At 58.1% G+C, this 13,272-nt stretch overlaps 1 protein-coding gene across 4 annotated transcripts; it reads left to right on the plus strand.

The window, feature by feature from the left end:
* Window positions 1-1,152: 1,152 nt before the first annotated feature.
* On the plus strand, window positions 1,153-8,677 carry ISOC2 (isochorismatase domain containing 2). 4 transcript variants are annotated; one of them, XM_069457213.1, is made up of 6 exons: window positions 1,153-1,287; window positions 5,430-5,570; window positions 5,772-5,981; window positions 6,291-6,361; window positions 6,506-6,623; window positions 8,252-8,677. In XM_069457213.1, exons 2-6 carry the CDS (start codon window positions 5,433-5,435, stop codon window positions 8,330-8,332), a joined length of 618 nt encoding a protein of 205 aa, XP_069313314.1. In that variant the 5' UTR covers window positions 1,153-1,287; window positions 5,430-5,432; the 3' UTR covers window positions 8,333-8,677. The 4 variants fall into 4 exon arrangements, with proteins under 4 accessions (XP_069313314.1, XP_069313315.1, XP_069313312.1 ...); XM_069457211.1 differs by lacking the exon at window positions 1,153-1,287 and adding an exon at window positions 4,302-5,318; XM_069457212.1 differs by lacking the exon at window positions 1,153-1,287 and adding an exon at window positions 5,199-5,318 and having other exon boundaries at window positions 5,767-5,981.
* Window positions 8,678-13,272: the final 4,595 nt, after the last annotated feature.

A 13,272-nucleotide genomic window follows, 5' to 3' on the forward strand; every position in this document is an offset into this window, starting at 1 on the left:
GCAGACAAGATTCCTGCTCTCACAGAACTCACTTTTGTGTGTGCGTGTGTGTTGGGGGTACGGGGTGAGGGTTGACAATAAATGAGTACCCCCATACAATTTTTCGAAAAGCAAGATATATTTCCAATTTCAGATAGGAGTTAGTGCTGTGAAGAAAATAAAACAGTGGCCTGATCCAGTGGCTGCTTGACATCTGGTGGTCAGGTAAGGCCTTGAATGCTAGGAGCAGCGGCCATGGGAAGAGCTGGGGGGATGTGGGCCGCTGCAACGGCACATGCAAAAGCCCTGAGGTAGGATGTCGGGGAACAGCAAGGGAGGCCAGCGTGGCTGCAGTGGGGTGAGCAAGGGGAGAGTGGTAATAGGTGAGATCTGAAGGGTCCACGAAGGCAGACCATGAATTGGGAGGAGTTTGGATTTTATTCCAAGACAGCTGGGAAATTCTCTCTTTCAAGCCCCATTTCCAAGCGCAGAGTTACAAACACCACCTGAGCAGGCCAGAGCTGTTTGGACCGGAAACCGAGGGGGCGTCAAATTCTCACTTAATCGCTCCCTTAACCCTTTCCTGGCAGGTGCCTGGATGTCTTGGTAAGCCTCTGACTCTTGACAAAAGGGCCAGGGTTCGAACCCCAGGCCTGCCCCTGCTCTGGGCACGGCCTCTCGCTGTCTCCCTGGGCCTCAGCGATCTAGTCTGCTCCACCGCGCCAGCGGAGACCCACTTTTTTCAGCTAGAATCTGAGATCTCCACGACCCCCGCGCCGTTCCGCCCCGTCGCCCGCCACTCAGACACTCCGTGGCTCTCCATTGGTCGCATATGCTGCCTCCCCGCCCCTGATGCGCCGCTGCGGGCCAATCATGCTCTCAGAACTGACAGCCTTGCCCGTGCGGTACCTCCACCAAGGGAAACAGCGGAGTGTGCGGATTGGTTGAATGGGGGGCGGGGCAAAATTCGTGAGCACCGATTGGACTGCTTGGCCCGGGTGGGCGGGACGAGGTTGCTCGGGGTGGAGGTGGGAGGGGCACAAAGACAGTGGCGTTTGTGGATTGGCCGAAAGGAAGGGGGCGGGAGACGAAGAGCTGGGTGAGCATCGATTGGGTGGCTCGTCCCGGATGGGCGGGACGGGGACAGTGCCAGGGACGGGCCACGTGCCGCGATAGAGCGAAACGGTGACCCTGCCTGGGAACCCGGCAAGAGGGCCTGAGCGGAGGAAGTCCGAGCACCGAGAGGTGAGTGTCCCCCGGGTCTCACCTGCGGAGGGGCCGGCCTGGGCTCCAACCTGGCACTTCCGGGTAAGTCCCCGTTGCTACCTGCGCTGCTTGGAGACCGACCTTCCCGTCTTACAAATGGGGAAACTGAGGCTCTGCCCAGGCGTCCTGGGCCAAGATCACACAGCCAGAATTGGCTGGCCAGGGGCTCGAACCCTCCCCGGGGCGAGCCCACCGCCTCTGTATCGTATCAGCCCTGTGGAGTACGTGGGTTTAATCTCCATTTCTCTGAGGAGGAAACTGAGGCTCAAAGACTGAGTTGCCCAAGGTCACACAGCCAGAAAGTCCGGGCTCCAGGTCTGGGTCCCCCCAGGCCAGGTGGAGAAATAACCAGTCCTACACCCCCTTCCCCAGGTTGCCGCCCACTCCCAGCCACGCCTCCTTTGGCCTTGGATACCCTCCACCCAGGGCTGAACCTTCTTTTCACTCCCTATGACGCCCCCAAACCGGTATCCGGCCCAGACCTCCCTCTACATCTCGTACACACAGCCCTTACCCCCCCCTCACACACACACACTCTCGCTTAAGTTTTTCATGTTCTCCCCAAAACCAGTTCCCTCCCCAGGTTCCCCAGTCAGTCTTCATGTCATGCCCCTCACTGCACCAGAAGCCTGAGGGGCGTCCTCCTCCCCTTACCTCCGACCCCTCTACCCCCAATCTCTCTGTCCTGTCCCCTCCCGTCTGTCTCCCCTGTCCCTGGGCCCTTAGGCCCAGCCTCCTCTCTAGACTCTGCCTCCAGGCCAGCCCCACCTGGGACTATGGAGACCTCTGCATTGTATCTTCTATGTTAAAAACCTTTTATGGAAGGGTAGCACACATACAGAGGACACAGTGAAAATCATCTCTTTCACACTCTGTTCCCCAGCGATCTAGTTCACCCACTGGAGTCTCCGTTCCTGGCGTTTTTGCCAGAGATAGCAGATATAGATATAAGGGATACACACTTTTTCCTTCCCCTTTTTTGGCACAAATGGGAGCATTTCATACACGCTGTTCTGCTGCTTTTTCATTTAACTTCTCTTGAAAATGGCTCCATATTATTACTTAAAGAGCTTCCTGGTAATTTTTTCTGGCTGCAAGGAATTCCAGAGTATGGCTATACCATGATTTATATAACCAACACCCTAACCATGGACACTGAGATTTATTTCGGCTCCTTTGCTCTGCTAGAGTCCTGTAATCAATACTCTTGTGTCCTTCACAGGAATATCTGCAGGAGAAATACTTAGGAGCGAGTTTGCTGGGTCAGAGGGTTTGTGTATTTTGAGAAATGTGGCCTTGTTACGGCAAGTGTTACAGCGAGTGGTCCCAAGGACAAACCGAGCGGCACACGGAGAGTCAGAATCAAGTTTATTCGCCGGCGGGCTCAGAGGGGGTCTCGCCACCAAATTCTGAGCCCCATCTACCCAATTTTTCCCAGTTTTATTAAGTTGGGGTGATCCAAGGGGAAGGGTCTCAGGTGACTAATGCCCGCCAGGCAATGGGTTAGGTTAGTGTTTTGCACCAGGTAATTAGGTTTAGTGTTATGCTGATGTGCTAGATGTTAGGTTAGTGGTATGCTAATGAGCCAGGTGTTAGGTTAGTGTCTTGCATCAGGTAATTAGGTTTAGTGTTATGCTGATGTGCTAGATGTTAGGTTAGTGGTATGCTAACGTGGGTCCTCCGTGAGGGGCGGGGGTCTCAGGTGGCTGCTGTGCTAAGTAATAGATGGGGGTTTTCCTTATCAGCCTCACAGCTCTCCCTTGGAGTTGTGACACTCTAACCAGGCCAAAAGGAAGCTCCCCTGGCTACAGACACATGCCACAGGTTTTCAGCCATCTGGGTCCCTAGACCTACCCCTCTGTGGCTCCCTGCTGCCCTCAGCAGAGAGGCCTCCCATGACCTTGCAACTCCCCTGTCAGCTCTGTGGCTTCTCCCTCCCTCAGAGCCATCCCTTGGGGGCTGGGTGTCCCCAGAGTGTCCCCAGGTCTGGCCTTGTGCTCAGGGGAGGAGTTAGCAGGCCCATGGGAACACAGAGCCTAGGAGGAGGAACCAGTCCAGGAAATCCCTGGGGTGGGACATGGTGGGAGGGGCTGAGGCTGGAGGGTCCCCAGAGCCTGGGGGGCGGGCAGTGCATCTTAGTCCTGAGGACAGAGAGAAGCCATGGGGGACTGGGAGTGGCATTTGAGACAGGGGAGTAGCAGAGTCAGCTTTGTGTTTTCACAAAGATCATTTTTCTCTCTTCACTTCCTCCGGGAGAACTTTGCAGAACTGCCAAGACAGATCCAGCTCCCTCGAAATCTGGCACTTATCACAGTTGTAATTATGTGATTAATTAATTCACTGTGGTTTTGTCTTAGAGGGAGTTTCCATTTAATCTTTTTTTTTATTGAGATAAAATTTACTGTTTTAACCATCTACTGGTTTTAAATTTTGAGGTACAGTACACACAGGGAACATTTTCTATGATAGCTGCTAGATTGCATTTAAAAAATAATAATAAACAGCAGTGCACTCGCCACCAGCTTTCAAAATAGCAGTGCACCCTTTGGTGCCGTCTGCCTCAGCTTCAGACTTCGCTGGGCCCCCCAGGGTCTCCCGTTTCCAGAAGGAATTAACGAGTGAATGAGTGAGCACAGACAGAAGCAGAGGGAGAGAGAGCTGCAGACAAAAGCCCAGCCGGGACGCCCAGTTATACAACAACTTGGGGACCCAGAAACTCAAGCCTCCCAGGGACACAGGCTGGGACATGCAGCTCGGGTGTCCTGGGTCGCTGTGGAGCCTTGCACAGGTTATGGGCCCCTCTGGATCTGTTTCCTCCTCTGTGAAAGAATTGCTGGCCAGGTGGCCTTGCCAGCCAGTTCCTTGTTCTTTTTCTATCTTTTTTATTGTGGTAAGATACATACCTAAAACTTACCCTTTGAACCTTTTTTTGTTTTGTTTTGTTTTCATGCTGTGGCACCATCATAGCTCACTGCAGCCTTGAACTCCTGGGCTCAAGCAATCTCACCACCATGCCCAGCTTTTTTATTTTTCCTATTTTCATGGTCTTACTATGTTGCCCAGGCTGGTCTCAAGCCCCTGGCCTCAAGCAGTCCTCCTGCCTTGGCCTCCCAAAGAGCTGGGATTGTAGGTGTGAGCCACCTCACCCAGCCCCTTTTAACTATTTTAAAGTACATGGTTAAGTGGCACTTAGTACATTCTTGGTGTTGTACAACCATCACTACTGTCTAGTTCCAGAGCGTTTCCATCACCCCAAACAGAAACTGTATGACCATTAGCAGTCACCCCGAATTCCTCCCTCCTAAGCCCCTGGCAGCCACCAGTCCACTTTCTGTCTCTGTGATTTTGCCTGTTCTGGACATTTCATACAAATGGAATCCTGCACTACATGGCCTTTTGTGTCTGGCCTCTCCCTGAGCACCATGTTTTCGAGGTTCATCATGTCACAGCATGTGCCAGTGCCTTGTTCCTTTCTATGGCTGAGTGGTACTCCATTGGATGGGATACCGTCCTTACTTTCCAAGACCTGGGAGGGGGTTCAGCCAGTTTTTGTGTTTTCCCCATGGGCAAACTGAGCTTTAGAGAGCAGTCAGTGGCCACGCTGGCCGCGTCAGACTTGAAGAATCTCAGAGCGCTGCAGCTCCCACAGGCCATGGAGGAAAGAGGTGGCAGAGCCCAGGATGACATCTGGGCTCCACCGGTGCTGGCTCTGGGCCCTTGGGCAGGTCCCTTCACTGCTTGGGCCTCAGTTTCTTCTTGGGGTGGGGTGAGGATCAGAGTTGGACCCTCATCTGGGAGACCCTGGGCAGTGGGCTGGGCACACCACACAGAAGGACAGAGCCCCCGACAGGGGCCTATGGTGACTGGGGTCACAGAAGTACTCCTTGATGCTGTGCACAGTCTCCAGGAAGGAGAAGGCTGGGGCTGGGGGATGACACTGGGAGCCCCATGTGGACATGGCCCAGAAGGCTTCCCAGGGACGGGGCCTCCACACTGCCTGGGACAGGAATAAGAAAGAAGCATGTTCCAGGCCCAGGGAACAGCAGACACAGAGACCTGGAGGTGGGAAGAAGGTATGCAAAGTGCCCTGGAGCCCACAAGGCTCTGAGCCCATGGACGCTGGACACGTTGAGAGAAGCCCCCTCTGGCCTGACCTGCCCCATGGCCCCTCTGCCCACCCCCAGGAAATGGCAGCTGCCAGGCTCAGCCTGGGCCGAGTCTTCCCAGGATCGTCTATCCTGTTCCTGTGCGACATGCAGGAGAGGTTTCGCCACCACATTGCCTACTTCCCGCAGATTGTCTCGGTGGCCGCTCGCATGCTCAGGGTATGATGCCAGTCCCTCTGCCCCCAGACCCAGGGGTCCCCCTAGCCCCTCCTCCCTCAGACCCAGGGGTCCAGGCCCCCAATCTCTTTGCCCTCAGACCCAGGGGTCCTGTCTCCAGCCCCTCCTCCCTTAGACCCAGGGGTCCCGTCCCCTGTCCCTCCTCCCTCAAACCCTGGCCTCTCTTCCCCTTCCCTAGCACAGGTGGCCCGGCTGCTGGAGGTGCCAGCCGTGCTGACAGAGCAGTACCCAGCAGGCCTGGGCCCCACAGTGGCTGAGCTGGGGGCTGAGGGCCTGCAGCCGCTAGCCAAGACCTGCTTCAGCATGGTGCCCGCCCTGCAGCAGGAGCTGGACAGCCGGCCTCAGCTGCGCTCTGTGCTGCTCTGCGGCATCGAGACACAGGCCTGCATTTTGGTGAGATTCTGCCTGACCTCTGGGATGGGATCCCCATTCTCACCTGGGATCCCCATCCTAAATAAAACATCCTTCCCTCACCCAGCACCCTCTGCCTCCCTACAGGGCTCCCATCCTGACCCAGGCCCTTCATCTTTACTTGTGGGTCCCCTCCTATCTTAGGACCCCATCCTGACCTGGGGCCCCCACTCTGATCTGAGCCCCCATCATCCCCATTCTGGGTCCCTAATCCTGACCCATGATCCCCAATCCCTCACCTGGGACCCCTGTTCTTGCCTGGGGTTGGGCCTGACCTTTCTGTGCCCCCAGAACACGGCCCTGGACCTCCTGGACCAGGGACTGCAGGTCCACCTGGTGGTGGACGCCTGCTCCTCACGCAGGTGAGAGGGCCTCTCCCAGGGGTGAGTGCAGGTTGGGGGTGACCAGGGGCACCCAGGAAGGACCACAGGGCAGCATTCCTGCCAGGTGTGTCCGGGTGTCCCAGTGAGGCGTCCACACCTCCCTTCCCTTCCTCCTGCTTGCAGCCAGGTGGACCGGCTGGTGGCGCTGGCCCGATTGCGGCAGAGTGGTGCCTTCCTCTCCACCAGCGAGGGGCTCATTCTGCAGCTAGTGGGAGATGCCGCCCACCCCCAGTTCAAGGAGGTAATGCCCACCCCTCGGCCACTCACGTGGTGCATCCCACTGATGTCTAGTCTTTGGCCTCCCGGCTCGCTCACACAGGCTGCTCCCTCCAGGGGGAGCTAAGTTCTTGCATGGGAGACTGCCCAGCATTGCCAGAAATCCGTGAGAGGAGCCAGCGGATGGCCATGAGGACTGTAGGGAAAGATAAAACAGGGAGGCAATCCTGGGAGTGTCAGGGTGCAGAGGAGGGGCTTGTACTGGCTGGCCTGGGAGGCTTCCTGGAGTAGGTGGCTTTAGAATGAAGTGAGGAAGGGAGCCAGGTGGCCCTGGGGGAGGACAGTCCAGCAGAGACCCTATGGGTGGAAGCCCCTGGACCCCCAACATCCCTCCCTCACTCTCCATCCCCTCAGCCTCTGCCCTGTCAGTCCCTATCGCCCCCTACTCCAGTTTCTCAGCCTCCACACCCACCACTGGAGTGGCCTTCCTAGTACTGGGGTCTCCCCAGGTACTAGGCCCCCCGCTTCCAACCCTTGGCTGTCAGGATGCTGGGGAAATGCCAGAATGTGACAGTCCTGGGTCCTCCCAGGTCTGCCCCTCGCCCTCCTCCTAGCTCAGTTCTGTAGGGCGTTCATTAGGCACCTACTGCAGCCACTGTGGCAACAGGAAGGTTTGCCTCTTGGAGTCTCTGTCACGGTGCAGAGATAAAAAATCAGTCCGTGTTGGGTCACACATTGTGACCTGCAGCTGGGAAGGGAATGTGCAGAGGGAGTGAGCCAGAATGATGGGGTGGCCCTGGAGCCGGACCCTGGAGGGGAGGAGCAGCCAACATTCACAGACTGGCCCCGGGAGAGGTGGGACTGTGCTTGCCTTACTCAAGGACTCATAGCAGGGCGTGGTGAGCGTTGCGGGGCACAGCAGCCAGAGCCCCCTCTCCACAAAGATTTGGGATTTCAGCAATGGGCAGCCATTGGGGTTTGTGCAGAGGAGCTGGCCACGTGGGCTCAGCAGCTTACAAGCTGTCTCTGGTGCTGTGTGGCCAATTGATTAGGAAGGGTGACATGGAGGGTGGAGGGAGACTAGTGAGGAGCTACTTTGGGCATCCAGACAAACAGTGATGGGGTGTGACCAGGGTGAAGGCAGTGGGGATGCAGGCTTTCGTTTTTTACTGTCCTTGTGTATCTTTTCTTTATTTTTTCTTATTTTCTGGAGATAAACTTGGTGAGACTCGCTGATAGATGGAATGTGGTTGGTTGCTCACGCCTATATAAGAGGCAGTTGGATAAATGAGCCCGGAGTTCAGGGGCAAAGTCTAGGCTGGATGTAGGAGTTGGGGGTCCAGAAGAGGGATGGGAAAGATGAGGTTACTTGGGAAGAGGAAGGTGTCGACAAGAAGCCCCAGGACAGACCCATTCACCCTTAGTGGCCCAAGCCAGCAAGACAGACCAAGATGGTGCAGTTAGGAGCTAAACCAGGCATGTGTGATGGAAGGGAAGCCCTAGGAAAACTTTTGAGAAGAGGGAGAGGCTGGCTTGGTCAGCTGCTACCAAGAGGGTTGTGGAGATGAAGATGGGGAAGTATCCCTTAGATCTGCCATCATGGAGATGGGGACCCTTGACTCTTCCTAACCCACTCACTCCCTACCCCTGCAGATCATGAAGATCATCAAGGAGCCTGCCCCAGACAGCGGGCTGCTGGGCCTCTTCCAAGGCCAGAACCCCCTCTTCCACTGAACTCCCGCCTTCTTGAGGAAAGACCACCCTCCTATCACTCGGACCTCAGTGGAAGCGCTCCCCCAACCCACCCCCATCCCCCATTCCTGGATCCCAAGAGTGGTGCAGTCCACCAGGAGTGCCGCCCTCTTGGGAGGGGAGGCCCGGTGCCACGTTCCCATTGGACGGCTGCTTCCGGAAATGCAAATGAGACTCCTGGAAACTGGGCGGGAGTTGGCTGAGCGGAGATGAAGGCGGGGCTCGGCCCCTGGGCCACTTCACTAGGCGGGAAGGGGAGGGGGAAGGAGTGTCACAGACTGTGGGACATGGACGTGCGGAATAAACATTGATGTGACTGTGGACCGAACCATTCTTGGGTCTGGGGGGTGTCCCGGGGGCGACTGGGGGCTGCAGGCGGGAGAAAGCAGGGTCCCCAGCAGGTGGGGACGGGGAGGGGCCTCTTCTCCGCGCGAAGCCGGCGCGAGGCAGCGGCGAGGGCTGGCCACAGCCACATCTGCGCGGAGCCGGCGCGCGTCTGCACGGAAGCGAGCCGCCGGCCCCGGGGTCGCCAACACGCCGCCGGCCGCCCCCAGCGCGCGCACGCCCAGCCCTGTCGGCCGGCAGACACGCGCTCGCTCGGCCGCCCCCGGCAGCCCCCCACGCGCCGCCGCCCCCGACTCCCCAAGGGTCCCGCATCCGGAGCGCGAGGTGAGCATGACCGCACCCCGGTACGGAGAGGGAAACTGAGGCATGGGGGACATGGGAACCAGGAGGAAGGGAGAGACCGTCATGTGGATGGATGGATGAATGGATGGAAGGACGGACAGACAGCTTCAGCCTAGCGGTCCCTGCGCTCAGACGCAGGAGTTTGGGGTTTCCACATGGGGGCTCCAAGATTTCTGCAGCCCCCTTGGAGATCTGGGAGTTGGAACTCTACAGACCCCCTAGGGAAAGCCACCTCCCTCCCCAAGATTCGCAGCCATTACCTCCTCCCCAACCTTGGGGACCTAAGAAGGCAACCTCTGAGTCCTCCAGGGACACAGGCGTCAGAGCTCTCAGGCAGCCCGTCCCCCACCGCAGCCCCTGGGAGCCCAGATCCCTCCCAGCAGGCCCTGTCCCGGGACCCCGGTGTCAGAGCCCCCAGCACCCCCTCTCCCCAGGAACCTAGGAGGAGCCCCTGGGCCCAGGCGTCGGCGCCCCCTGCCCCCGCCTTCCGGATCCAGGTGTCCCCGCTCCTCACCCCCCAGCCCGAGGCTTCGCGTCTCGGAGGCCCCGCTCGCGTCGCCATGGCAACGGGAGTCTATTTTGCGCTGGGAACACACAGCTCCAGCCGCAGCGCCCCCCACCCCAGCCCGGCCTGGGTGAGAGTGGGGGGACCAGGGAGAGGGCTCAGGGGTCCGGGGGTTCAGGGTCCCGGGGGTCCAGGGGTCTGGGGTGGGGCGAGGGGGGACACAGAGGCGGTCAGAGGGACAGCGATCTATAGACAGCAAACCCGGGACAGAGACGTGGAGCCAGGGAGGCAGAGCCAGTGGGAACGGGGAGACCGAGGTTGCAGAAGGGAGAAGGGATGTAGAGGCAGAGACCGGTCGGGGAAGGAGGGAAATGGAGGCCCGGAGAGGGGGACAGCTGAGACACAGACGCTGGGACGGACAGAAATAGAAGCCCGGCCAGTAGGAGAGACTCAAAGAGAGACCGTGACCCAAGGGCAGATCCCGCTAGAGACAGAGACGGGCGAGTGGCCCAGGGAGGAAACGGAGGGAGGCGGCTGTCCCTGGAGGAAGGAGTGACAGGGACGCCCCGGGACCCGGAGACGCAGAGACACCCGGAGACAGAGACACGTGAGACGGAGAGGCGCAGGGACTGGGCGGGGGCGCAGAGACCAAGTCCGGTCGGTCCTCCCTGGCTTGGTCCCTGTCGTCCCCGCCTTCCCGTGGCAAGCGAGGGACTGAGCCGTCTCGAAGCCTCCTAGGATCTCCCTCCCTGCCGCCCCGGGGCTCGGAACTGGGGTCCCCCCGCCCTCCACCCGGAACCCTCTCCTCCTCCCTCCGCTCTCCTCCACCTGCCCGGCCCGCCTCCTCCTGAACCCACGTCCCCGCCCCAAACCGACCTGGCAACCCCAGACGCTCCTAGAAGCCCCTCTCTTCGCCCTCGGACCCCGGACCCCGCAGTCTCCCCTCCCACCGCTGCGCCCCTGGGCCCCGCCCTGGCCCTGCCGCCGGCTCCAGCCCGGCTCCCTGAGATGGCAGAGGCCTGACTTTTCCTGGATTGCTGCCCTCTCTGTAGGTCACGACCTCCCCTCTCTGGCACTCTCTCCCTCCCTGGGCTCTGAATCCCACGTCTCTAGGTCTCTGCCCACCTTCTTTATTTGCCTCCATGCCCCTCACTGTCCCCCTCTGTGTCCCTGCTTGGCTCTCTCCAGGTCTCTCTCCCACCACCACTCACCCCCTCCTGCACCCCTCTTTTGTGGGTTTCTGTCTCCTCTCTGGGTCTCTCTCTTTGTCTTTGTCCCTCACCCCCAGCCTCTTTACCTCCCCCTTTCCCTGGGTCTCTGTCCTCTCTGTGGGTATCTGTTCCCCTCCCCCCACCCTCCTCTGGTTTTCTGTCCCCCTCTCCCTGGGCCTCTGTTTCTCCTTCAGTATCTCTGTCCCTTTCTCTGGGTCTCTGGGCACCCCCTACATGTCCCCACCTCCCCATGCTCTCTCTTCCTGTTCCTCTCCCCAAGTCCTGCCCCATCTCCTGTACTCACCCTGACAGCACCCAGCCCACCCCCACTCCTGCCATCCCAGCTCTGCCCCCACCCCCAGCTGGCAGGGCTGGGAGAGACAGAGGAGGGCAGATTGTGCAGCGGGATAGGCATGGGTGGGGGGCTTCTCCAGGAGCCCAACAATATGGCCCAGCTCAGAGCCCCCTCCCCCGACTGTTCCTGACTATGTCCCCACCTCTGTGTCTTTGAAGTCCTGAGCTGGGATGGAGCAGGGGATGCAAGGGGCAGGAATGGGGAGACTGGGGTTCCGGGTCCCCATTCCTCCCTGGCTGTGGCAGAGGAAAGTGCTCTGTGTGTGGGTGAGAGCCAGGTGGGGGCAGGAGTGGGCGTGTGTGTGGCTGTGGGGTAGAGGGTGTCACATGCCACTGGGGGAGGGTGTGTTTGCACACGTGTGTGTGCGCGCACCCATGGGGGTTGCATGGCTGTGATATGTGCAGGTGCGTGTCCACGTGTCACTGGGCTGGGCAGTCCCTGGTCATGTTCTGGAGCTGTGTGTGGTCCATTGTGTCGTCATGTTTCAGTCTTATGTACTGTGGGTCAAAATGTGCAGAAATCCATGTTGTGTGTGTCCATGTGGAGTTGTGCCTATGCATGTCTATGTGTTGGGAGGAGGCTACAGGTGTGCCACCAGGATGACATTGGGTGTCCTTGCATGTGTGTCTGAGGCACTAAGTGTCCCGTGCTCTGTGTCATTGTTTTTGTATAAGTTCTGTTGTGTGTCTGTGGGGAAGGGAAAGGAAGTGTAAGGGAGGGAAGAACTAGTCCCCTGTGTCTGGACCAGCCGCTGTGTCTGCGGAGATGCAGCCTCTCTCCACCCGCCTATAGCTGCTGCCCTGCATCGGGACGGATAGAGAAGCCCTGTGTGCGCGTGTTGTGTTTGGGTGTGTCGCTGGGTTTGGGGGGGGTTGTGCCGCTGCTCTCGCTCTCCCTCCCCCTCCTCCTGCTGGAGTTGTCAATGGCCTGGAGCTGTGTCTCCCAGGGTGCGTGCATGTGTGTGCAGTTGGAGGAGCCCGTGAGACTCTGTTCGCAAAGGGAGAAATTATGTCCATGGAGCCCAGCTGGAGGCTTGGCACAGAATGGGGAGTGAGCGAGAGAACTGCCAGCCCATACAGCTGCCTTTGTGCAGATGAGACAAAGGCGCACTGCCCCCTTCCCATGCCCAATCACTTCGCCAATGTTTATGGTTTGGCAGGCAGATGGCACCTTTGTGTGAGTTTGAGAAGGGCACTGCCTACTCCAGGATGCAGCCCCGACAGTGCATACCTTGGGAAGGAGAGCTCCACTAGATTTCAGCCTCTCAGCCAGACCCCCTTATGCAGTGCACAACCTGCCCACCTGTACATGGCAGTGCTCAATGAATGAAGGAATCCATATCACTTTGTTTTGTGCCACTCCCAGAAGGGGTGTGTCTGTGTGTGTGTCAACCCACATCTCTGTGTATGAGATAAAGGCATCCATGTTCTACAGGTTGCATTGCTCAGAGGCCTGAGTTCAAACCCAGCCCGACTACTTGGGCACTATGGGGCTCAGGCAAATGATGGGACCACTTGGAACCTTGACTTGATGTCCTCATCTGAGATGTGTATGTGCATGGGATAGAGAAAGAGACAGAGAAAACCCACCTCATACTTCTTTCAACATTCATCCACAAAATATTTATTGAGCACCTACTATGTGTCAGGCACTGGAGCTGGGTGCTATAGACAGAATGGTGAACAACACAGGCAAAAAACATCTGCCTTCGTGGAGTCTATAGCCGAGTGGGGGAAAATGGACACTAAATCAATACACATATTGGCAATATGTGGCAGGTAGAGATCAGAGCCATGAAAAGATAGGAAAGGAGTGAGGAAACCAGAGTGTCTGGGCTGCTGGTACAGATCCGGCAGGGGAGAGTGGCTGGGATGACATGTGAGGGACACCCTGGAGGAAGGAAGAAAGGTGGGGGGCCAGACCAAGATCTGTGGGAAGGGGGGGTCCCCAACGAAGGGAACAGCAAGTGTGACGGCAGGAAAGTGGGAATCTCTTGGGCACGAACCTGGAAAGACATGAAGGAAACAGGGAAGGGTGGAAAGGAGGAGCTTCTGGCGCAGAGTTAGGGTTTATTACCAGGGTTACAGGAAGCTAAAGCAGTCTCACCGGGGAAGCAGTTGACAGCATTTGGCTGACCTACGCGGTTTTTTTTAATTGTGGCAAA

This window comes from Eulemur rufifrons, chromosome 24 (genome assembly GCF_041146395.1).
Source record: "Eulemur rufifrons isolate Redbay chromosome 24, OSU_ERuf_1, whole genome shotgun sequence".
NCBI lineage: Eukaryota > Metazoa > Chordata > Mammalia > Primates > Lemuridae > Eulemur > Eulemur rufifrons.